Raw genomic sequence first — 24,537 nt, 5'->3', positions numbered from 1 at the left:
TAATTTGGATAATTTTTAAACCCTTAGAGTCAATAATACAAAATTGATAACACATGAGGTTGGCGCAACTCCAAGGAGTCTTTTTTGGATTTTAGCCACTTTTTATTTTTAATAAGAAAATATTTTCAACATTTTCAGGTGTTGTAATTTTTTTTAAAAATTTTGTTTTGATGTAAAATCTTGGTCAAATTGAAACATTTTCGATATGACAAGTAGTGTAAAAGTTGGAAAACATTAGATGGCCAATATTTTTTGTAAAACATTTTCCAAAGCTTAAACACACTGACCCCTCCTCTTTTCTTTGGGGTGTTATTATTATTATTATTATTATTATTATTTTTCTGATTTGTGTTTAGGTTGGGCGAAAATTCTAAAATAATTTTTGTAAAATTTTCAAGAACACAACCAATCATATAAATAACCTTAATAAAAAAACTCATTAAAAATATTTAACACCATTAGTTGATTTAGGGGTGTCAATTCAGTTTAGCATGTCAGGTTCGTGTCAAGGTAGGGGTATTCGACTAAATAATTTAACTCGAACTCGACCCATTTAATAATTGTGTTTTGATCCTTCAACCCTAACTTAATATGTTAATAAGGCGGGTTGACCTAACCTAACCCACTTGACACACTTAATAAACGGGTCGTGTTAGGTTGACACAAATGTGACACAATTCATTTTCAACTTGCCTAAAATTAAGTATAAATCTATCTAGAAATATATATATATATATATATTTTTTTTTTTTTACATCTCAAAAGTGGTGTATACACTTCAAGTCTTTAGCCCACATTCAAAATAATATAGTTCAACAAACATATAACATTCATCTAGAAATAAGTTATTTACAAAAATATAAGAATGTTTAGAGATTTAGGGTTTGTAGGGCTTAGAAATATAGGGTTTGTAAAGTTTCAATTTCCAATTATATCCCTTTATATTTTTTTTTAATTACCTACTTTTCTTTTTAGTTTAAAATATAAGTCGGATATAAAAGATATTTGAAAAATCTAAAATAAAATGAATATTTATTTGTTATATAAGTTAAACGGGTTATATTAAAAAAGACATTTCAAGGTTGACGCAAATAAATTGGGGTGTCAAAGGATTGCGGGTTAAGTGGGTTGCACGCTTATGACCCATTTCTTATCATATCACTGCTTTCGGAATCGACTTGCTTATGACCCAAATCCGTTAAGACCCAACTTTAACCCGCAAAAACTCGTATTAGGTTTGTGTCGTGTTCACAGATTCGGTCGAATATTGACAACTATGCCAAACAACTAAAATGATTTCAAGAAAATTTTCAAAAATACCACCAAATATATAAATAACAATAATAAAAAACTCATTAAAAATATTTTACATCAAACAATGGGAAACTTTTTTAGATTCCATAGTCTACACATAAAGTCTCTTTTTGTCCAATCAATCAAAGGCAGAACAGAATCTCTTTGTGTGTGTGTGTGTGTAAAAAGAAGAGTAGAAGGTGGGTAGAACAGAATCTTAAAAGCGACAGACAAAACCAATTTTTGTGTCAACTTTAAAGCTCAATGTTCCAAATGTCCTTGCACTCTTACTAGTTCAGTTTTAGTCTCAATGAAGCTCTACACTCTCATTTCAGCTTCAGTTGTGGTCGTTTTGGCCATCTTCTTCTCTCTTCCTCTTCTCAACCCCACCTGTAAGTTTTTCGTTTCCACGGTCATTGCTATTCTTAACACTTTGTTTATGTTAAAAATTGCATTACTTTTTTTGTTTTGGCAGATTGGTTGAATTTGAATTTGAAGTCTTGGTTGTGGATACCAATACCATCTTCTTCACTGTCTTCATCGTCTCTGATAGCAGACTTGGTGGTGAGGAATGGTGTGATATACACAAGCGATGAGTCTCTTCCTTTTGCTGATTCTATGGCCATTCACAATGGCAGGATTCTCAGACTTGGTAACTTCTCCTTTGTTCAGGTTCTGCTTCTTCTTTCTCTTATTATAATAATACCCGTTTATTGAATTTAATAAGACTATGTGAAGAATATGTGTGTGTGTGTGTTTGTGTTTTATTCAGGTTCTTCTTCATAAAAAGTGTCATTCTCTTATACCCAGTTGCTATTTTCTAAAAATATGAAGCGTGTGTGTGTTTTCCAGGTTCTTCACAACATTCTCTAGTAGCCCCATTTGCTAATTTCTAAAAATATGCACCATATGTGCTTGTGTGTGTGTGTGTGTGTGTGTGTGTGTGTGTGTGTGTGTGTGTGGTGTGCAGGTTCTTCTTCATCATAATCATCATTCCCTTATACCCAGTTGCTAATTTCTAAAATATATTAAGCACATGTGTTTGTGTGTGTTATCCAGGTTCTTCATTTTCACCATCATTCTCATGTACCCATTTGTTAATTTCTATAAATATGAACCATGCTTTTGTATGTGTGTTGTTATGTTCTTCATCATCGTCATTCTCTTATACCGAATTTAAATTTCTAAAATATGAAGCACATGTGATTGTGTGTGTGTTTGTGTTTTAATTGATGCAAATACTCCTATGTTGAATCCTCTTCTTTTCCCAATGTTTGGTTTGTGATGGAATAGAGAAAAGAAATGAAAACATGAGGAATAATAAGCCCACCAAAATGTGGTGGGGTAGAAAAAAGAGTAAAATGGATGTCATTGTTAGTTAATCAATAAAATTGATTCCTAGAAACTTTTTGGTGCCTGTAAGTTGTAAAAGTTTCCTTCTCATGCATTAATTACATGAATGCAGGAGCTGGCAGGAGATGGGACTGAAGAGTTAGATCTTGGAGGAAAAGTTGTGGTTCCTGGGTTTATTGATTCCCATGTACACTTGATTTATGCTGGACTACAGGTCTAGCAGAAACATCAACCTCTAAATTGATCCTGTTCCCAATTATGCTCCATTCACCCCCCCCCCCCCCCTCCCCCTTCTCTCTTCCTCTTAATATTTATGTTCTGAATTGGTTAACAAGATTATCCCTTTCTAATATTTGACTTCTCATTACTTTCAATAAAACTGACTTTTCAGAAAGGAATTATGTATACCATGAAAATCATTTTTTCTATATTGAAAATTTGTAATGTGTTAAAAGCATTTTTATCGTGTACACGAATATTCCATTGCATCTATCATTCACATGACTAGTTGGTGATGATGTAGACTTGGTTTGAACTATCATGCATTCTGTATACAAGAAGACAACTGTGACTTTATGCTTCTGGATTAGCATTTCAGTTGTTGAAATCCTTGGTTTTTTTTCACTCTTTAAAGATCAGTACATGGAGGCTATGTGCACTTCATTGTATGTTTCAGTGTATGCCTTGCAACTATAATCATTTGATGCCATTGCCACTATTGCTAATTTATACACACACACACACATCTATAAGACCATCATTTTGGGTATCCTTTCTTCCTATGTGTGGACAGTAGAGAGCCAAATTTCCATGATATTTTTGAACTGAAACTTTAAAAGTGACTCCTGAATCTTTGAACTTGAACAGGGTGTCTGTAAATTAGAAATTTTTGTTTTCTAATGATGCCTTTTTCCCCTCTCCCCTTCCTTGAGTATTTGGACTGCTGCCCCTAATTTTTGCTAGCATATTTTCCAAAAATTTTGTTTTATTTTTTATTTTTTTTGTGAAATGATCTTTATTTCCAACACACGGATCTAAATCTTAATGTTGAGCTGAAATTTCATCAGTGTAAAACAGATGGCAAGGGTGGAACTACACGGTGTAAATAAAAAAGACGAGTTTGTGAGAAAGATCAAGGAAGCAGTGAGAAGTACAACTTTCCATCCTTTTTCTTGTTTTTGAGTTTTGACTATCAATTTTCCTGTGATTATAGACATACACATGTAATAACTATATATTCGCTGATCAACGGCTGATGTGTCAATTCATAGTCTAATCAATGGCTGATGTGGTTTTATAGTAATCAATGCTTTCTGTTAACCCATTGTGCCGGCAACATGAACTTATTGTAGCATTTCTTCCTTGTAAAACATGAACCGTCAAGCTTAAACTTTTCAATTTGTTCATGGTTGAACAAAAATTTTCAGATGCAAAAGAGGGTTCCTGGATTTTGGGTGGTGGATGGAACAATGATCTATGGGGAGGAGAATTGCCACTGGCTTCTTGGATTGATGATATTACACCTTATACTCCTGTAAGTGGTGACTTCATTAATTTTGGCTTCTAGTATGAATACTAACATTCAGAATGGTGTGGACCTAGTTAAACTATCTTTATATGCAGGTTTGGTTGAATAGGATGGATGGTCATATGGGACTGGCAAATTCATTGGCACTAAAGTTGTCTGGAATTAGTAATCTAACCAAAGATCCTGAAGGTGGAACCATTGTGAGAACTGTTGATGGAGGTAATATCAAATTTGATTCATTGTGTTAAGACACTTCTAACTGCTCAAAGCACCTGGTTTTATCAAACGGGCACGTTAATTATAAGATTTAGTTCTCTCCTACATTCCGAGTATCAAGTCTCTTCAAGCTTTGTTATTTTAAATCAATATATATATATATATATTTTTTTTTTTTTTTTCCTTCTCTAGAAAAATACAGTGGAGACACCTGTATGGAATTGAACCATGACCATTGACATTTTTCTGTCAAGATCTCTCTTTTTCCTCCTCATCAGCTAATAGAAGGAACCTTATTCACCACTCCCCTTTATATACATATATATATATATATATATGGTTAAACATATTTTCCTGTATTTGGCATATTTCATGGTATATATATTTTTGAACCTCTTCTATATCTTTTAAAGGAAAATTTTTGTATTGCCAAGAGCCTTGTAAGTTGTAACAATTGAATTATAAAAAAGAAGGAAATTTTCAAATCAGAACACTGGATGCTGTGTTACAAGCTCTACTGTTTCACAAGCATCATTGCTCTTGGTGGTTAACACAACAAAATTTTAGCAGTCTGGGTCATAAGGTCACATTACTCATGACACTAAAATAAATTGTGTAGATGTTATAAATATATGGCCAATCCCTGTTGGCATGCAAAGTTAGTGTTGCATGTTCCTTAACCTCTAAATTCTCCCTTAATGATTGATCTGATTCAATTATTTATTTTATTCTGGTACTGGAAGAATTTCCCATTTCATAATTATATTTATGGATTCTACTGTCAATCTGATTAGTGCTAAACTACTAATAAAGATAAAAGACCTTATAAATGCCATATATTTGCTAATGGCATAGCGGTATATGTTCCTTTTTCAATTCTAAGATTCTTTACATGTTTAAATAGGGGGACATTGCTACAATAAATAACTTGTATTTCGTTTTGATCATCAAGCAGAGCCTACTGGATTGCTGATTGATTCTGCTATGAAACTTCTCCTTCCTTATATTCCAGAGGACACGGTGAATGAAAGGAGGGAAGCTTTGGTTAGAGCCACTAATCATGCCTTGATGAGGGGTGTTACAACAGTTGTTGATTTTGGGAGATATTATCCTGGGGTATCAGCAGAGCTTTCCTGGGAAGACTTCTCAGGTCTCAGCTAAATCTTCTTAGGTTCACTGGATGTCATGTTAAATGAAATTTATATTTATCAAAGAATAAATATGTGTGTTTTATTTTTTAAGTATTCTTTTGAACATGCACTTCAACACTTTCATAAGGTAAAAGGGAATCACAAATTCACAATAAAAAAACCCCCAAAATGGCTATAGAATGTTGTATGATTTTTTAATGGCTTTATTTTGAATGTGTTTTAAGGAAAAAAAAAATCTATTGGAGTGCAAAGTAAAAAAAAATGAGTTTCAACATTGAAGTGAAACATAATAGAAAAAAACCAATAATATCAATTAAAATCCATGGGACATCTACATGGTCCCCTTGGATTGATTGTTGAATTTCATGTAGTCATGTCAAGATAGTAATATATTAGTGAGGGAAAGATTGTACTTTTAAAATAGAGCTGCCAGTCTTTTGTTGTCTCTCTGATCTCTTTCCTCAATGCATGACAATAGTTCAAATTCTATGTTTTAAACATTTATATGTCTGCATCATATGCAATATTATTATTGTGGTGGTAATGCCTTTTTACCTTCATGCACTTGTTTTTTATTTTTGTGATTTTTACAGATGTGTATCAATGGGCTGATGCTTCAGAGAAGATGATGATCAGGGTTTGCTTATTTTTTCCAATGGAGACATGGTTACGTTTACTTGTATGACTGTCTTATCATTGCTCGTTATACAAAGTGATTCGATTGTTAATAATTTCTTTTTTGGGTTCTGCTTGCATTGGGTGACTAACTGGTGTAGTATTTCTCTTATTTTAATGAGGTAGACAATGTTTGTTGGAAACATCCAGGGCCAATCCTAGTCAAGGCCCAAGTCCATTACCTCAGTCTAGATTCATTGTAATAGAGCCTATTTGAAGTGCAAGCAAAGTAATCATAATTGTAGCAACCCTACTTGTAGTTCAAGTAAAGTAACCTTCGGGTAAGTTTGGAATTAGCCTAAGGTTTACTTAATTATATATTCCCCTCATGGGTTCAATGTAACACACACAGTTCGTCATAGTAAAGCTGTAGGCTCTAAGAGCTCTCCACTGTTGATGCAAGCCGTTAGGCTGGACCACTTTTCTCTCATTCACGCTCAATTCTAATAAAACTTCTATCAGTGTTTGTTTTGTTGCTCTAGGTAATGGATCTATTTGAATATTGTATAGAAAAGTGGACCATGGTTTCCACCTTTGTAGAACCATGTGGTCAAATCAATTAATCAATGATTTAGTAAGTGTCAAGTTTGTGTCATTAAGAATGTTTTAAGTAGCAAATATTCTTTTCCACTCTGGTTTAGCTATGTCTATGCCAGTGTCATTACTGTGCATGGTTGTGAATCCAGGTTATGTATTTTAACTTTATCTCAAATTTTGTGGATGAGACTGGGTTCCCGAAGGTGACAAAATGGCTCTTCTGCCAAATGATTTCCCTATTAGGATGAGACATGGACAGAAATTTCTCAGAAGTTTGGTACAATTTTATGTTGTTTGAGCATTTTATTTGTTTCCAGAAGGTTCATTTTAGGCTTAAATACACTATTGGTCACTAAAGTTTGGCATTGGGCTAAAGTTTAGGGACCGACAGTGTATTTTGGCCTTCATTTTATGTTTAAAATACCATATTGGTAGTTGTACAGTTGGATCTTAAAACCATAATACTGTGTCTTATTTTGTTCACAAGCAACTGGACCTTTCTAAGAATTTTCTGTTTTTTGATGAGTCTAATCTAATTGGTACTTTGAGTGGATGCTTTAAATTGTCCCCCATTAACTGTTGCTCACTGAGTTTTGTAATTTCCACTTAGGATCTAATTGGAAAAATGGGTCGTGCCATAAGCCAGTGGATTTACTTGGGTGGTGTAAAGGCTTTTGCTGATGGGTCTTTAGGTTCGAATAGTGCACTGTTTCATGAGGTGAGGACAAAGATGTTTTAGCATTCCTAGAACTTTTATATTTGTTCAAGTCCATCTATTATCTGCACTTACATCTGTTCTGTAATTTTTTTCCTGTTAGAGGTTGAATATTTCTTTAGCTTCTAGTTGGCTTCGTTAGATGTACTGGATCTCAAACCTAAATGGATAAGCCCCATGATTGAGATCACCGCCCATACAAGCGTGCCGTGTGCCTGGTGCGGTTATCTACACTCAACCACTTAGACGTATTAAAAATAAAAGGACAAAAAAGCTTAGTTAGTCAACCTCATAACTGCTGCTTCAACTGTGTTATGTAAAACTTTATCACAAGATGATTTTTATCATTTATCCTCTCTGTAAGCTAATTTATCTAAGATTTGTGTTTTATTGTGTAGCCGTATGCTGATGAGCCTCACAATTACGGCCTGCAAGTGACAGAAAGTGAAATTCTTTACAACATGACCATGGCATCGGAGAAATCAGGCCTTCAGGTGTTTCCTTGATTTACAAAATCACATTATATGTATTAGTACTAAATGGCTTTGCCTCTACTTGGTTTCAGGTTGCTATTCATGCCATAGGTGATAGAGCAAACGACTTGATCCTGGATATTTATGAGTCAGTTGTTTCTACTAATGGAATGAGAGATCGAAGATTTAGGGTAAATTTAAGAAAATGATCAACAATATTAAAATTTTTGTTGTTGTATATTTTGAAATAAAGGAGACCACCATTCCTTTTGGTAATGTTTTTTTGTTTTTTTGTACTGGATTAATGTTATCAGATTGAGCATGCACAGCATTTGGCACCCGGGGCAGCTGCCCGATTTGGTCAACAAGGGATTGTCGCTTCTGTACAGGTTTTTATTTCAACTATCTTTTGGGCATTCTCTTTTTTGAATCTTGCTATTCTTATGCTGTTTGTAATCATTTGTTTTTGGGACTTTCTGCATCAAGGCTCACAATTAACAATATTCTGTAAATTTGCTGCTGAGTGCAGTCATTAGGATGTATAATTCCTCCTTTCACTTGCTACTGTGATCGAGTTTGATTTTTAACATTAATGAAAAAAAATGCAAAATGCAGGCCAAGTGTCTACGAGTCTTTAGAAAGGGAAATATATAATATAGAAAGAAACAAGAAATTTACGTTGATTTTGGATGCTTGGAAATGACCCCTACTTGTTCATTAAAATTGAAGGAAATATGAAAGTGGAGACATAAATCAAAGTATAATTCATTGCAAGATGATTTGTTATTCCCTTGTAGTATGATATCTCTTTCTTTCTTGGTGTTTCAGTCTTCCAATTTGTGGTTGGAACTGGGAACCATCTTGATTGGATCAATTCGTTTCTGCCTTTTTTTTCTTTCTTCCTTGTGGCTTATCGTTGCCCAGATCAGTGAGATTTAACATGATATATCATTTTTGAACCGGACAACTTGTATACTTACAAACTCTCTCACTCTGTATGAATATTTTTTCATGCTTGCCAATTTGAACAGCCATTGCACCTATTGGGTGATGCTGATTCTGCTACAAAGAAACTTGGGACGGACAGGGCTCAAAAGGAATCTTATCTATTTTGGTCACTCTTAGCTAGCAATGCCCTGTTGGCATTTGGTTCTGACTGGCCAGTAAGTATTCTGAGATTCATCAATAACTGTTTGTCCTTGCATATTACTGTTTATAGACTGATATACTTATTAAATTAATTAGTAATGTTGACATACTGTGCATAATTTTATGTCAGTGCTGTTGCTTCAGGTTGTAGATATTAATCCTTTAGGTGGTATCAAGACAGCTATGAAGAGAATACCTCCTGGTTGGGATGATGCTTGGATTCCATCAGAGTGCCTTACACTGAATGATGCATTAAAGGCGTAAGAAATAATAAATATTTGATCCTTCAGATGTATTTATCTTCTTCTTATCATAGAATGAATGCTTATTTGTTTTGTGTGTGCACATATAAAACCAAATTTGTATGCTTGGTACGGTGCTATAAAATAGGAATTGTCACATGTGAGTTCAAAAAACCAAGTTGGCTAGCATGGGTAGTTGAGTTCCCCTAACCAGACTTGACATGTACATTTGGTGGTGCAAACCAATACTCCTCCCCTTCTTCCTAAGGCCTCGGCTGGTTTCAGTGTGAAATCTTTTTCTCATATAATAAAGAAAATCCTGAAGTCCATGTTTTGATTGCCAAAATGGGGATATACAATATACATAGATATATAGTATCCTAAAATAACTAACTGGGGATAAATAATTTAATAACTAGTCCTTTTTCTGGCATTTGAGCAAGCTCTTGATTCAGTCTAGAAGTGTAACATTGTCGTGATAAATCAGTAGTGGTGGCTGTAATAGCAGAATCTCATATGCCAGTACATCAGTAATGGTGATGATAATGGAGGCATTTAATTGTGATGACTGCCTGGTGGTGGTGGTGGTGGTGGTGCTAACATGGGTGGCTTATGCTAAATTACAAACATGGAGTGACGTGTTAAGATAATGACTAAAGACTATAATCATAGTTTGCCAAGATTGGAATTAGGATATACCATGAGTGTCCTTTTTTCCTGTTATTATTGTTGATTGGTGTTAAGAAGTTACAGATTGGAGAAGTATTCAACTGATTCCGATGGAATGGACTACAGATTCTTTTGAAATGTCATTGATTGATGCACACCAATTGAATTGAAGCTGATATGTTTTGTAGTACCACTAAACTAAAGCTAAAAGCAGAGTGGTAAGATGATTTTGCCACATGTAGTAGGACACTTAAATCATCTTAGAGGTAAATTATGTTACCATGTATCTATGTAGCTCAAGACCCACTAGGTTCATATGTATTACCAATAGGGAAAAAAATATATCTTAGTGAGGAAAAAGTGATTCAAGACAAAGTCCTAATGGTACATGGGCATAGATTGTCAGAAAAGTACCCCCTCCAAACCAAATGACTCATGATATAATATAATGTCGAAGCATATCCTGACATTTCCACATACAAGATTGTACCAATAAATCTTCCCCAAATGCTCTGTAATGGCTTACCAAACACTCTAAATAGAGCCATAACAATTTGGTCAGTGGTTCCTGATTCAACAAGGGGAACACCCCCTACAGATGCTAAGTATGCTGCATTCCAAAGTAGCAAATGCTGCCTCCATTTATCACCCCCTGTAAATGCCAGCCACATTAATATCTTTAGTCTTAATCCTTCATACCCAAACAAAAATATCCACCAGTAAGCAACATCCCTGCAAATTTTCTAACAAAAAACAATGTATTCCCTCCATCCCCAATATCAATTTACTTTTTTTGTTATGATTCAATGGTCTTTTTTTATTGATGCGTATTTTGTGTGTGTGTTTTTCCTTAAATTTATTTGTTATTCACCTGATCAGTGCCTTCTACACCTGTTTGATATCACTTCTTTCATCAGCGTCAATCACATTTGTACATCAAAAATTTACGCTTTCACGCTGGCAGGCACACTATTTCAGCTGCCCGTGCATGCTTCCTTGACAATGATTTGGGATCTTTATCACCTGGGAAACTAGCAGATTTTGTCATACTATCTACTGATTCATGGGATGACTTTGCGGCAGAAGGATCTGCATCTGTTGAGGCAACATATGTTTCTGGGGTACGGGCCTATCCCTGAAAGCCTTCAAGTGAAGTACAGAATATAGATACTAGAGAAAACGGAGTAATAGCTCCTGGCTGAATTTTATTGGGAGTAAAACTATGGTATGGAGTTGCATCTATTGGGGAAACAAAAGATATGTCTAGTAGAAAACAATTCTTGGACACGATATCAGTAGATATAATCAGTGTCAGTGATCGTTCAAAGATGTTAGTATGATTTCCATGTAGATATAGAACATCAATGGCTATGTTAATGAAATATAGTCAGTGTCAATTGTATAAGAAGGCATCCAGTTATCATGTTTTGCCATGCTCAAGAATTAGTGATTCTTGTGCCAATATCTTTGTATTAAATGTCATCACTGCCAAAGTTGAAATGGTTCCAGGTGGAGAAACCGTGAAATTAAGTGCTGCTTTGGCCATCAGTTCTACTACAAATTTGTTCTAGTTAGGCTTGTTGGTTGAGGATTTATGCCTTAAGTTTCATTGTGTAAAGCCTATTGTGAATGAATGAATCTAAGGGCATACCAATTTTACACTCAATTTCACATGTTGAAATGGTTGGCCATGAGTGTGGACACTCACAGTACACCATTTTTTATATAGACCCATCAATTTTTATAATATTTTTTTACTACTCACAATTGACCATTTTGGCAAGCTATGAAATCGAGTATGTTGGTGGTATTGTTGATAGTGGGTAGGGCAGCAAAAGCTCGCAAATTTAGCAAAAGACAAGTTTGGTCTAGTTGCCCACCATTGCTGTGTCCTTTTGCTACCTACACTATATCGCCTTTCTATTGGGGAAAAAGAAAAAAATAAAATTTAAAATTTTATCGCATCTATTTTAAATAACAGTTTTGATTTCTAAGTTTTGAAAATTTAGGATTTAATTTAGGCTAAAATATTATTTTGGTTTCTAAACTTTACCAAAAACTTGTTTTTGGTCCCTAAACTTTAAAAAATTCATTTTTTGTTTCTAAACTATTGAAAAGTTTATTTTTCGTTTCTAAATAGTTGAAAATATTTCACTTTTTATTTTTAAACTAAAAAAAAAAAAATCATTTTTCATATGTAAATTATTAAAAACAAAATGCTACTTTTTCGTCTTTATTTTTGTCTCTAAACTATTGAAAAAAAAAAACTCCTATAAAGTTTAGAGATGAAAAACAGATTTTTGGTAAAGTTTAGAACCAAAATAATATTTTACCCTTTACTTTGTTACCACCCCTATAATATAAGGTTTAAAATGATTTTTTATTTTGTTCAAAATGAAATTTTCCTAAAAATATAGTTTTGACTTGTCATAAGAATACAAGATTATATTCACTTCCCATAAAAAAAGAAGGTTATATTCACTTAAAAAAGAAAAAGAAAAAAAGAATCTTATTCCATACTACTAAATCCACTTCATTGCTGGAGAGAATCTTTTTTTGCACGCTGTTTACTTCCCTCAACAGTGAACTTACACGATGGGCTTGCAATCAATCATAATTACTTATTTTCGGTATCTTATTTTATAATGTGAAACGAAAAATTAAAAACTAAAAAAATTGAAAGTTTGGTTATTTAAAATACAGATGAGACAAAAATAATATCAAAACCGTATGTAATACATAAAATAAACAAAAAAATAAATTTATAAACACTTCCGAACTTGAAACTTGAAAGTAACAAACAAACTGATTTTTAAAGGTTAATTACTTATTTTGGGTATTTTATTTGCATAATGTGAGGCAATTTTTTTTTTTTTAAAATAACTTATATTAAAAATACTTAAGATTAAATTATTTAAAATAAAATTGAGATAAAAGGTAATACTAAACTAGTTAAAAAAAAAAACAAAAAAACAAAAAAACAAAAAAAAAAAAACTAATTTATAAACACTTTCAAGCTTGAACTTGAAAGTGAAACAAACTGATTTTTAGAAGTCAACTTAAAGCTCAATTTTCTGGATGTCCCTGCACGTTATCTAGCTCAGTTTAGCTTCAGTGAACCTCTAGTCTACACACTTATATCAGCTTCATTCGTGGTCTTTTTGGCCATCTTCTCTCAACAGTAAACCCCACCTGTAAGTCTTTCGTTTCCACTATTTGTTTTGCTTCAACATAACGCTTTATTTGTCTTAAAACATTACCACTTTTTATGTTTTTGTTTTGGCAGATTGGTTGAGTTTGAATTTGAAGTCTTTGTGGTGGATACCAATACCATCTTCTTCAATGTCTTCATTGTCTCTGACAGCAGACTTGGTGGTGAGGAATGCTGTGATATACACAAGCGATAAGTCTCTTCCTTTTGCTGATTCTATGGCCATTCGCAATGGCAGGATTCTCAGACTTGGTAACTCCTCCTTTGTTCAGGTTCTTCTTCTTCTTCTTCTTCATTCTCTTATTGTAATAGTACCCATTTATTAAATTTTCTAAGACTGTGAAGCATGTGTGTTTGAGTTTTACTCAGGTTCTTGTTCATAAAAAAAGTGTCATTCTCTTATACACCCAGTTGCTAATTTCTAAATATATGAAGCACATGTGTGTCTGTGTGTGTTTTCCAGGTTCTTCTATTTTTTTTCTCTAGTACCCCATTTATTCATTTCTAAAAATATGCACCATATGTGCTTGTGTGTGTGTGGTGTTCAGGTTCTTCTTTATCATGATCATCATTCTCTTATACCCAGTTGCTAATTTCTAAGAATATGAAGCACGTGTTTGTGTTTGTGTTTGTTATCCAGGTTAGTCAACTTCACCATCATTCTCTTGTACCTATTTGTTATAAATATGAACCATGCTTGTGTGTGTGTGTTTTGTTATGTTCTTCTTCATTATCATTATCTTAAAACCACTTTAAATTTCTAAAATATGAAGCACACGTGATTGTGTGTGTGTTTTAATTGATGCAAGTACACTTATGTTGGGTTCACCCCTAGAGAAAAAAAAAAATTGAATTTTCTTCTTTTTCCAATGTTTGGTTTGTGATGGAATACAGAAAAGAAAAGAAAACATGAGGAATAATAAGCCCACCAAAATGTGATGGGGTAGAAAAAAGAGTAAAATGGATGTCATTGTTAGTTAATCAATAAAATTGATTCCTAGAAACTTTTTGGTGCCTGTAAGTTGTAAAAGTTTCCTTCTCATGCATTAATTACATGAATGCAGGAGCTGGCAGGAGATGGGACTGAAGAGTTAGATCTTGGAGGAAAAGTTGTGGTTCCTGGGTTTATTGATTCCCATGTACACTTGCTTTATGCTGGACTCCAGGTCTAGCCGAAACCTCAACCTCTAAATTGATCCAGTTCCAAATTTATGCTTCGTTCCCCCTCTCTCTCTCTCCTCCCCCCCCCCCCCACCCTCCTTTTTTCCTCTTAATATTTATGTGCTAAATTGGTCGAGAAGATTACCCCTTTCTATTATTTGACTTTTCAGGTAGGGAATTATGTTTACTATGGAAATCATTTTTTCTATATTGAAATTTTGTAATTTGTTATAAGCATTTTTATTGCGTACACAAATATTCCATTGCATCTATCATTCACACGACTAGTTTGTGATGATGTAGACTTTGTTTGAACTATCAGGCATTCCGTATATTGCACAAGAAAAGAACTGCTACTTTATACTCCAGGATTAGCATTTCAGTTTTTGAGATCCTTTATTTATTTTTCACTCTTTAAAGATCAGTACATGGAGGATATGTGCACTCCATTGTAGGTTTCATTGTATGCCTTGCCACTATAATCATTTCATGTCACTGCCATTCCACTATAATCATTTCATGCTGTTGCCTATTACTAGTTTACACACACACATCTATCCGACCATCATTTTGGGTATCCTTCCTATCTGAGGGCAGTAGAGAGCCTAATTTCCATAATATGTTTGAACTTAACTTGAAAAGGGACTCTACCATCTCTGAACTTGAATAGTTGTTCTCAAATGATGGCCTTTCCCCCCCCCCCCCCCTCCCCTCCCCTCTTCTTCCTAGAGTATTAAGACTGCTGCCTCAAACTTTTACTGACATATTTTCCCAAAAGTTTGTTTTATTGTTTATTGTTTTTTGTGATATGATCTTTTATTCACAACACGGATCTAAATCTTTATGTTGTGCTGAAATTTCATGTGGGGGAAGCAGATGGCAAGGGTGAAACTACGAGGTGTAAATCAAAAAGATGAGTTCGTGAGAAAGATCAAGGAATCAGTGAGAAGTAAATGTTTCCATCTGTTTTCTTGTTTTAGAGTTTTGACTACCAATTTTCATGTGATTATAGACACACACATGCAATGAGTATATATTCTCTGACCAATGGCTGATTTGTCAATTCATAGACAGATCTAAATATCATAAGCTGCACAATCTAGTTCATGTGATCTTACTATAATCAATGCATTCTATCAACCCATTGTGTACACAACATGAACTTATTGTAGCATTCTTCCTTGTAAAACATGAATTGTCAAGCTTATGCAACCTTTTCAAATTGTTCGTGGTTGAACAAAAATTTTCAGATGCAAAAGAGGGTTCCTGGATTTTGGGTGGTGGATGGAACAATGATCTATGGGGAGGAGAATTTCCACTGGCTTCTTGGATTGATGATATCACACCTTATAATCCTGTAAGTGGTGACTTCATTAATTTTGGCTTCTAGTATGAATACTAACAACCAGAATAGTGTGGACCAAGTTAAACTATCTTTATACGCAGGTTTGGTTGTATAGGATGGATGGTCATATGGGATTGGCAAATTCAGTGGCACTAAAGTTGTCTGGAATTAGCAATCTAACCAAAGATCCTGAAGGTGGAACTATTGTGAGAACTGTTGATGGAGGTAATATTGAATTTGATTCATTTGTGTTAAGATGCTTCTAACTGCTCAAAGCATCTGGTTTTATCAAACTGGCATGTTGATTATAAGATTGAGTTCTCTCCATTTTGATTGTGAGGTCTCTTCAAGCTTCGCTATTTTGTTTCCTTCTTTCTAATGTTTAATATCAATATTTTTTTTTCCTTCTTTAGATAAATACAACAGAAACACCAGTATGGAATTGAACCCATGAACATTGTTATTTTTCCATCCAGATCTCTCTTTTTCTACCTCATCAGCTAATCAAGAAAGAGTATGGTCTTCGTCACCACTCCCCTTTATATATATTGGTCAAGTTCAGCCAACTTTCCCTGTCTTTGGCATATTTCACAGTATTTATTTTTGAACCTCTTCTATTTCTTTTAAAGGAATTTTTCATATCGCCAAGATCCTTGTAGTTCAGTAGCATTTCTGTGTCTTCTTTATGAGGAGAACCAATTTAAATCCTCCTCCCCCACTTGTTATAACAATTGAATTATAAAAAAGAAGAAGGAAATTTTCATATCAGAAGACTGGATGCTGTGTGGTAGACAAGCTCTACTGTTTCACCAGCATCATTGCTCTTGGTGGGTAACACTTAAAAATTTTAGCAGTACGACTATAAGATCTCATTACTCATGAAACTCAAATAAATTGTGGTAGATGTTATAAATATATGGCTAGCCCCTGTTGGCAAAGTTAGTGTTGCATGTTCCTTACCCTCTAAATTCTCCATTAATCTGCTTAAATTATTTATTTTGATCTGGTACTGGATGAACTTCCCCATTTCATAAACATATTTATGGAGTCTATTGTCAATCTGATTAGTGCTTAACTACTAGTAAAGATAAAAGATCTTATAAATGCCATATATTTACTAATGGCATAGCAATATATGTTACTTTTTCAATTCTAAGATTCTTTACATGTTTAAATAGGGTGACACTGCTACAATAAATAACTTGTATTGCATTCTGATCATCAAGCAGAACCTACTGGATTGCTGATTGATTCTGCTAGGAAACTTCTCCTTCCTTATATTCCAGAGGACACGGTGAATGAAAGGAGGGAAGCTTTGCTTAAAGCCAGTAATCTTGCCTTGATGAGGGGTGTGACAACAGTAGTTGATTTTGGGAGATATTATCCTGGAGCATCAGCAGAGCTTTCCTGGAAAGACTTCTCAGGTCTCTGCTAAATAATTTTGAGGTTCACTGGATGTCATGTTAAATGAAATTTGTATTTATCAAAGAATGAAAAGTGTTTTATTTTTGAACATGCACTTCAGCACTTTCATAAGGTAAAAGGGAATTACAATAAAAAACTACCAAAATGAATATTGTATGATTTTTAAATGGCTTTATTTTGAATGTGTTTTAAGGGGGGAAAAAAATCTATTGGAATGCAAAGTAAAAACAAATGAGTTTGAACATTGAAGTGCAACATAATTAAATAAACCAATAATATCAATTAAAATCCATGGGACATCGAAATGCTCCCCTTGGATTGATTGGTGAATTTAATGTAGCCATGTCAAGATAGTTATGTATTATTGAGGGAAAGATTGTAATTTTAAAATTTAGCTACCAGTCTTCTGTTGTCTCTCTCATCTCTGTTCTCAATGGATAATCCCATAAGTTGTAAGTAGTTCAAATTCTATGTTTTTAACATTTACATTTCAGTTTCATATGCAATAGTATTATTGTCGTGATAATGCCTTTTTACATTCATGCACTTGTTTTTCTTTTTTGTGATTTTCACAGATGTGTATCAATGGGCTGATGCTTCAAAGAAGATGATAATCAGGGTTAGCCTATTTTTTCCAATGGAGACATGGCCACGTTTACATGTATGACTTTCTTATCATTGCTAGTTATAATAAGTGATTCGTTTGTTAATAATTTCTTTTTTAGGTTCTGCTTGCATTAGGTGGCTTTCTGGTGTTGTATTGCTCTTATTTTAATGAGCTCAATAATGTTTGTTAGAAACATTTGGGGCCAATCCTAGTCACGGCCCAAATCCTTTATCTTAGTCCAGATTCATAGTAATAGAACCTACTTGAAGTACAAACAAAGTAATCATTCTTGTAGCAACCCTACTTGTAGTGCAAGTAAAGTACCTTACAGTTAATTGTAGAATTACTCTATGGTTTACTGAATTATATATACCCCTCAATGAATTCACTGTAACACATAAAGTTTGTCATAGTAAAGCTGTAGCCATTAAGGGCTTTCCGCCGTTGACATGCACTGAATCACTTTTCTCTCAGTCACTCTCAATCCTAACATAGCTTCTATTGATGTTTGTTCTGTTGATCTAGGAAATGGACCTATTCAAGATTTGTATAGAAAACTGGACCATGGTTGCCACCTGTGTAGGACCTAGTGGTCAAATCAATTAATCAAGGATTTAGTGCATGTCAAGTTAGTGTCATTAGGAATAGTTTTAAGAAGCAAATCATTTCCACTCTGGTTTAGCTATGTCTATGCCAGTGTCATTATTGTGCAGGGTTTTGAATCCAAGTTATATATTTTTAACTTAATCTCAAATTATGTGGATGAGACTGGCTTCCCATAGGTGTCAAAATGGTTCTTCTACCAAATGATTTCCCCTATTAGTTTGAGATGTGGAAAGTAATGTCTTGGAAGTTTGGTGCAATTTTATGGTGTTTGAGCATTTTTTTTTATAAATTTTCTAAAGGTTCATTTTTTTCTTAAATACATTGTTGGTCCCTAAAATTTAACACATGAGAGAATTTGTCCCTATAGTTTAAAGTGGTCGCTTTTGATACCTTAGATGACTTGGCCAAGCTAAAAACTGACATGCCATTACTCCAGTAAACCTTTCCGGGACTAAAAGTCTGTTAGGGAACTAAATCAACCACTTAAAATTTTTTAGGGACTAAATCAATCACTTTAAGTTTGTTAGGGATGAATAGTGATCACATTAAACTAAATAGATTAAAATAGCTCATGGGCTAAAGTTTAGGAACCAACAATGTATTTTGGCCTTCATTTTATGTTGAATCTAGAAACAGTAGTACTGTGTGTGTGTGTGTGTGTTTATTTATTTTCCTTCAGTTAAGCTGTTGTGTCTTATTTTGTTCACAAGCAACACAGACTTTCCAAGAATTTTCTCCTTTCTGATGAGTCTAATCTAATTGGTACCTTGAGTGGATGCTTTAAATTTTTATCCATTAACTGTTACTGAGTTTTGTAATTCCCACTTAGGATCTAATTGAAGAAAAGGGTCGTGCCATAAGCCAGTGGATTTACTTGGGTGGTGTAAAGGCTTTTGCTGATGGTTCTTTGGGTTCAAATAGCGCACTGTTTTATGAGGTGAGAAGAAAGATATTTTAGCATTCATAAAACTTTTATGTCTGTTTTAGTCCATCTATTATTTGCACTTAAATCTGTTCTGTAATTTTTTTCCCTTTAAAGGTTGAGCATGTCTTATAGCTTCTAGTTAGCTTCACTAGTTGTCCTGGATCTCAAACCTAAATGGATAAACCCCATGATCGAGATCACCACCCATACAAGCCATGCTGTGTGCCTGGCCCTGCTAACTACACTCAGCCACTTATATGTATAAGGAAAAAAAAGAAAAAAGAAGAGAAGACAAAAAAGCTTAGTTAGTCAACCTTATAACTGCTGCTTCAACTGTGTTTTGTAAAACTTTATCACAAGATGACTTTTTATCATTTATCCACTCTGTAAGCTAATTTATCTACGTTTTTTGGTCTATGGTGTAGCCGTATGCCGATGAGCCTCATAATTATGGCCTACAAGTGACAAAAAGCGAAATTCTTGCCAACATGACCATGGCATCTGATAAATCAGGCCTTCAGGTGTTTCCTTGATTTACAAAAATCACCTTATTTGTATTAGTGCTAATTGGCTTTTACCTCTAGCTTGTTTCAGGTTGCTATGCATGCCATAGGTGACAGAGCAAACGACTTAATCCTGGATATTTATGAGTCAGTTGTTTCTACTAATGGAATGAGGGATCGAAGATTCAGGGTAAATTTAAGAAAATGATTGACAATATTTAAAATTTTTTTCTTGCATATTTTGAAATATAGGAGACCCCCATCCTTTTGGTTATGATTTTTATTTTTTGCACAACTGGATTGATGCTATCAGATTGAGCATGCACAGCATTTTGCACCTGGGGCAGCTGCCCGATTTGGTCGACAAGGGATTGTTGCTTCTGTACAGGTTTTTATTTCAACTATCTTTTGGGCATTATTTTGTTTGAATCTTGCTATTCCTATTCTTCTTGTAATTTTTCATCTTTGGGATTTTTCTGCATCAAGGCTCATAGTTGAAAATGTTATGTAAATCTGCTGCTGAGTGCAATTATTAGGATGTATGATTCCTCCTTTCACTTGCCACTGTGATCAAGTTTGATTTTTAACAGTAATGGACAACATGCAAATTGCATGCTAAGTGTCTACGAGTCTTTAGAAACATGTACCTTATGTCGATTTTGGATGCTTGGCAATGATCCCTACTTGTTCATTAAAATTGTAGGAAATGTAAATTGGAGACAAATCCTAGTATAATTCATTGTAAGATGGTATGTTATTCCCTATGTAGGTGTTTTCAGTCTTCCAATTTTTGGATGGAAGTATCTTGATTGGATCAATTTCTTTCTTCCTTTTTCCTTGCTTCGTTGTGGCTTATCATTGCCTGATCAGAGAATATAAGATAATAGATCATTTCTGAAAAGGACAACTTGCATCCTTACAAACTATCATTCTGAATGAATATGCTTTCATGATTGCCAATTTGAACAGCCATTGCACCTATTGGATGATGCTGATTCTGCTACAAAGAAACTTGGGATGGACAGGGCTCAAAAGGAATCTTTTCTATTTCGGTCACTCTTAGATAGCAATGCCCTGTTGGCATTTGGCTCTGACTGGCCAGTAAGTATTCGAGATTCATAAATAATTATTTGTCCTTGCATATTATTGCTAATAGACTCTTATATATTTATTAAATTAATTAGTAATGTTGACATACTCTGCAAAATTTGAGGCCAGTGCTGTTGTTTCAGGTTGCAGATATTAATCCTTTAGGTAGTATCAGGACAGCTATGAAGAGAATACCTCCTGCCTGGGATGATGCTTGGATTCCATCAGAGTGCCTTACATTGAATGATGCATTAAAGGCGTAAGCAATATTAAGATGTTTGATCCTTCAGAAGTTTTCATCTTCCTGACATAGAATGAATGCTTATTTGTTCTGTGCACAGACACACACACATATATATGAAACCAAGATTTTGTATGCTTGGTACCGTGCTATAATATAGGAATTGTCATGTGTGAGTTCAAAAACCAAGTCAGCTAGAATGGGTAGTCAAGTTCCCTGACCAGACATGACCTGTACATTTGGTGGTACAAACCGACCCTCCTCCCCTTCTTCCTAAGACCTCAGCTGGATTCAATTTCAAAACTTTTTTTTTTCTCATATAAAAAAGAATATCCTGAAGGCCATATTTGGATTGCCAGAATCTCAGATGATGATAGAGGCATTAGATTGTGGTGACGGCCTGGTGGTGGTGGTGCAAACATGGGTGGCTTATGCTAAATTTCAAACATAGAGTGGCGTGTTATGATAATAATGAAAGACTACAAGCATAGTTTGTCAGGACTGGAACTAAGATATACCATGTGTTTGGACGTTTCCTGTTATTATTGTTGATTGGTGTTAAGAAGTGACAGATTGGAGGAGAACTATTCTACTGGATTAGGATGGAATGGACAAACTGAAGAGATTCTATTGAAATGCACCAATTGAATTGAGCTGATATGTCTTGTTAGTGCCACTAAAGCTAAATGCAGGGTGTTAAGATGATTTTGCTAGGATGCTTAAATAATCTTGGACATGAAAATTTGGCCAATGAGCTACATAACTCAAGTAGCACCTTCTCTCCTAAGAGCAAGGTGGAGGGTGAGGTATTGGCTTCAAGACCCACTAGGTGCATATGTAATTACCAATGAGGGAAAAAATTGTCAGAAAATAATCCCTCTGAACTAAATGACTCATAATTTTAAAATAATGTCAAAGCATTTTCTGACATTTCCCTATACAAGATTGTACCAATAAACTGGCCCCAAATGCTCTGTAATGGCTCACCAGACACTCTAAATGGAGTCAAAACAATTCAGTTGGTGGTTCCTGATCCAACAAGGGGAACCTCCCTACAGATGCTTAGTACGCTGTACTCCAAAGGAGCAAACGCTGCCTTCATTTAGCCACATTAATATCCCTAGTCTTAAGCCTTTAATCCTTTATGAGTGCTGTTAATTACACACCGGTGTGTACAGTGTATGCCACATCAGCCGAAATTGTGTGTTCAAAACACAATTTCAGTTAAATTGTGAAGTCGTGTCTTCAAGGCACAATTTTAGTTTTTCAAAATTATAAATGTAATCGTGTTTTGAACACGTGATTTAAGGCTGTGTGTACAGATATGTACAAAAAATTAACCATCCCTTATATCCAACAAAAATATCCACTAGTGAGCCACATCCCTGCAAATTGTCAAACCAAAAATAACGTATTCCCTCCATCCCTAATTTGTTATGATTCAATGATCATTTTTGTTGATGCCTCTATTTTGTGTGTTTTTGTTTTCTTCTTAAATTTATTTGTTATTCACCTGGTCAGTGCCTTTTACAACTGTTTGATATCACTTCTTTCATCAGTGTCAATCACATTTGTACATGAAAAACTTGCGCTTTCATGCTGGCAGGCACACTATTTCAGCTGCTTGGGCATGCTTCCTTGACAATGATTTGGGATCTTTATCACCTGGGAAACTTGCAGATTTTGTCATACTATCTACTGATTCATGGGATGACTTTGCGGCAGAAGGATCTGCATCTATTGAGGCAACATATGTTTCAGGGGTACAGGCCTATCCTTGAAAGCCTTCAAGTGAAGTACAGAAAATTGATACAAGAGAAAAGGGAATAATAGCTCCTGGCTGAATTTTATTGGGAGTAAAACTATGGTATGGAGTTGCATTTATTGCAGAAGCAAAAGATATGTCTAGCAGAAAGCAATCCGTGGACATGGTTTCGGAAGAAATAGTCAGTGTTCAGTGATTGTTCAAAGATGTTTGTATGATTTTCATGTGGATATAGAACATCAGTGGCTATGTTAATGAAGATATAGCCAGTGTCAATGGAAGGTTTAAGATCTCTTTTTTGTTTGTTTGTATAAGGAGGCAGCTAGTTATCATGTTTTTCCATGCTCAAGAATTGGGAATTCTTGTGCCAATACCTTTGTATAAAATGTCATTGCTGCTGAAGTTGAAAGGGTTCCAGGTGGAGAAACCATGGAATTAAGTGCTGTTTTGGCCATCAATTCTACAACTCCAAATTTGTTCTTGTTAGGCTTGCTGGTGGATGATGTACTTTCCCTTGTCTTGTTTTGAAATTATGTTTCAATGCGTAAAGCTTAAAGCTTTTCGTGAATGAATAAATCTATGGACAAACCCAATTTTACAATATGTTGAAGAGGTCGATTATAAGTGTCTACTACTTTTTAACTAAACTGACAAAGTTCATTTTTTCTTTTTACTAATCACAATTCACCATTTTGGCAGGCTGTGAAATTGAGTTTGTCAGTGGCATATATATAGGGCAGCAAAATTTCTTGCAAATTTAGCACAAGACAAATTTGGTCTAGTTGCCCACCATTCTTGTGTCCTTTTGTTACCTACACTGTATGGCCTTCCTATTAAAAAACAAAAAAAAAAAACCTATTGAGCGGTTGATTTGTACTTCAATTTGCATTGAAAATCTAGTACTATTATTTGTAAATATCTATTCTAGTAGGAGAATTTTTATTTTTAAAAGAAGGAAATTGCATCCACACTTTTCACTTCCTCACAGCAATCACTGCATAAATGATTTATTTTTATATAAAAAGACAGACACAATACTGAACACACGTTCTAATTCTTAAGAAAAAAGAAAAAAAAAGAAAAAGAATACACACATGAGACATTCCATTTATATAAAAATAACTCATGTGGACCTATGTTTATTTATTTTTTGCTTCAAATGTGGACCTATGTTTATTGTTTACTGCTTTTTCACGAGAACTTGGGATTTGGGATAGTCCTATGAAATTCTTTGTCCTCTAATCTGCTGATTCTGTTTACTTTTTATTTTATTATACAAGATATAAATTTTATTTTAGCATAATCTAAGTGTATATTTGTGTAAAGCAATCTTCTGAAGATTTGAATTTTGATCTTTACCCCCCATACCCTATAAATACGTATATTTATGAAATGACCATTGCGCCAAGGGTGCGTGGTAGTGTTTCTGGTTAGTTAATAAAAATCGGTTTTAACTTTTAATCCGAAAAAGAAACTCACATAAATAATTATAGTAAATAATTAAAATGCCAATCATTTGAGGGATTAGCAGATTTAACAAATTCTATAAATAAATAGCTCATAAACTGGTGTCTCTTATGTGAAAATAAATAATTAGATATGTGGTTTTTTTTTTCTAATAAGATGAAAGTGTATTTTTAGTTGAGTACAGTCACATT

General features: G+C 34.3%; 2 protein-coding genes across 10 annotated transcripts; both read left to right on the top strand.

Annotated features, from left to right (window-relative positions):
• The first annotated feature begins 1,445 nt into the window (after positions 1-1,445).
• LOC126723613 (protein LONG AFTER FAR-RED 3-like) lies at positions 1,446-11,667 on the top strand. Of its 7 annotated transcripts, none has more exons than XM_050427193.1 (15): positions 1,446-1,685; positions 1,769-1,965; positions 2,759-2,860; positions 3,724-3,796; positions 4,074-4,180; positions 4,270-4,393; positions 5,346-5,540; positions 6,135-6,220; positions 7,364-7,471; positions 7,867-7,962; positions 8,034-8,132; positions 8,256-8,330; positions 8,973-9,104; positions 9,235-9,350; positions 10,919-11,667. In XM_050427193.1, the coding sequence occupies exons 1-15, from the start codon at positions 1,604-1,606 to the stop codon at positions 11,034-11,036; spliced, it is 1,710 nt and encodes a 569-aa protein (XP_050283150.1). In that variant the 5' UTR covers positions 1,446-1,603; the 3' UTR covers positions 11,037-11,667. The 7 variants fall into 7 exon arrangements, with proteins under 7 accessions (XP_050283150.1, XP_050283153.1, XP_050283151.1 ...); XM_050427192.1 differs by having other exon boundaries at positions 1,450-1,685; positions 10,966-11,562; XM_050427196.1 differs by lacking the exon at positions 10,919-11,667 and having other exon boundaries at positions 9,221-9,350.
• Positions 11,668-13,024: 1,357 nt separating this feature from the next.
• LOC126723614 (protein LONG AFTER FAR-RED 3-like) lies at positions 13,025-23,365 on the top strand. Of its 3 annotated transcripts, none has more exons than XM_050427199.1 (15): positions 13,025-13,195; positions 13,288-13,484; positions 14,277-14,378; positions 15,250-15,322; positions 15,624-15,730; positions 15,820-15,943; positions 16,948-17,142; positions 17,719-17,804; positions 19,186-19,293; positions 19,707-19,802; positions 19,876-19,974; positions 20,098-20,172; positions 20,754-20,885; positions 21,017-21,132; positions 22,721-23,365. In XM_050427199.1, the coding sequence occupies exons 2-15, from the start codon at positions 13,344-13,346 to the stop codon at positions 22,893-22,895; spliced, it is 1,629 nt and encodes a 542-aa protein (XP_050283156.1). In that variant the 5' UTR covers positions 13,025-13,195; positions 13,288-13,343; the 3' UTR covers positions 22,896-23,365. The 3 variants fall into 3 exon arrangements, with proteins under 3 accessions (XP_050283156.1, XP_050283158.1, XP_050283157.1); XM_050427200.1 differs by lacking the exon at positions 13,025-13,195 and adding an exon at positions 13,761-13,852 and having other exon boundaries at positions 13,339-13,484; XM_050427201.1 differs by lacking the exon at positions 13,025-13,195 and having other exon boundaries at positions 13,299-13,464.
• The last annotated feature ends 1,172 nt before the right edge of the window (positions 23,366-24,537 follow it).

The sequence above is a fragment of the Quercus robur genome, chromosome 4 (genome assembly GCF_932294415.1).
Source record: "Quercus robur chromosome 4, dhQueRobu3.1, whole genome shotgun sequence".
NCBI classification, from domain to species: domain Eukaryota; kingdom Viridiplantae; phylum Streptophyta; class Magnoliopsida; order Fagales; family Fagaceae; genus Quercus; species Quercus robur.
The sequence above is the reverse complement of the archived record's forward strand: the minus strand, read 5'-3'. Positions and strand labels throughout refer to the sequence as shown.

Bases quoted from the DNA above. Each gene is read 5' to 3' on its own strand.
- LOC126723614 (XM_050427199.1), top strand. From the start codon at position 13,344: ATGTCTTCATTGTCTCTGACAGCAGACTTGGTGGTGAGGAATGCTGTG. The intron at 15,323-15,623 runs GTAAATGTTTCC...AAAAATTTTCAG, and splicing joins GATCAAGGAATCAGTGAGAA to ATGCAAAAGAGGGTTCCTGG. The intron at 15,731-15,819 runs GTAAGTGGTGAC...CTTTATACGCAG, and splicing joins ATATCACACCTTATAATCCT to GTTTGGTTGTATAGGATGGA.
- LOC126723613 (XM_050427192.1), top strand. From the start codon at position 1,604: ATGAAGCTCTACACTCTCATTTCAGCTTCAGTTGTGGTCGTTTTGGCC. The intron at 2,861-3,723 runs GTCTAGCAGAAA...AGTGTAAAACAG, and splicing joins TGATTTATGCTGGACTACAG to ATGGCAAGGGTGGAACTACA. The intron at 4,394-5,345 runs GTAATATCAAAT...ATCATCAAGCAG, and splicing joins TGTGAGAACTGTTGATGGAG to AGCCTACTGGATTGCTGATT.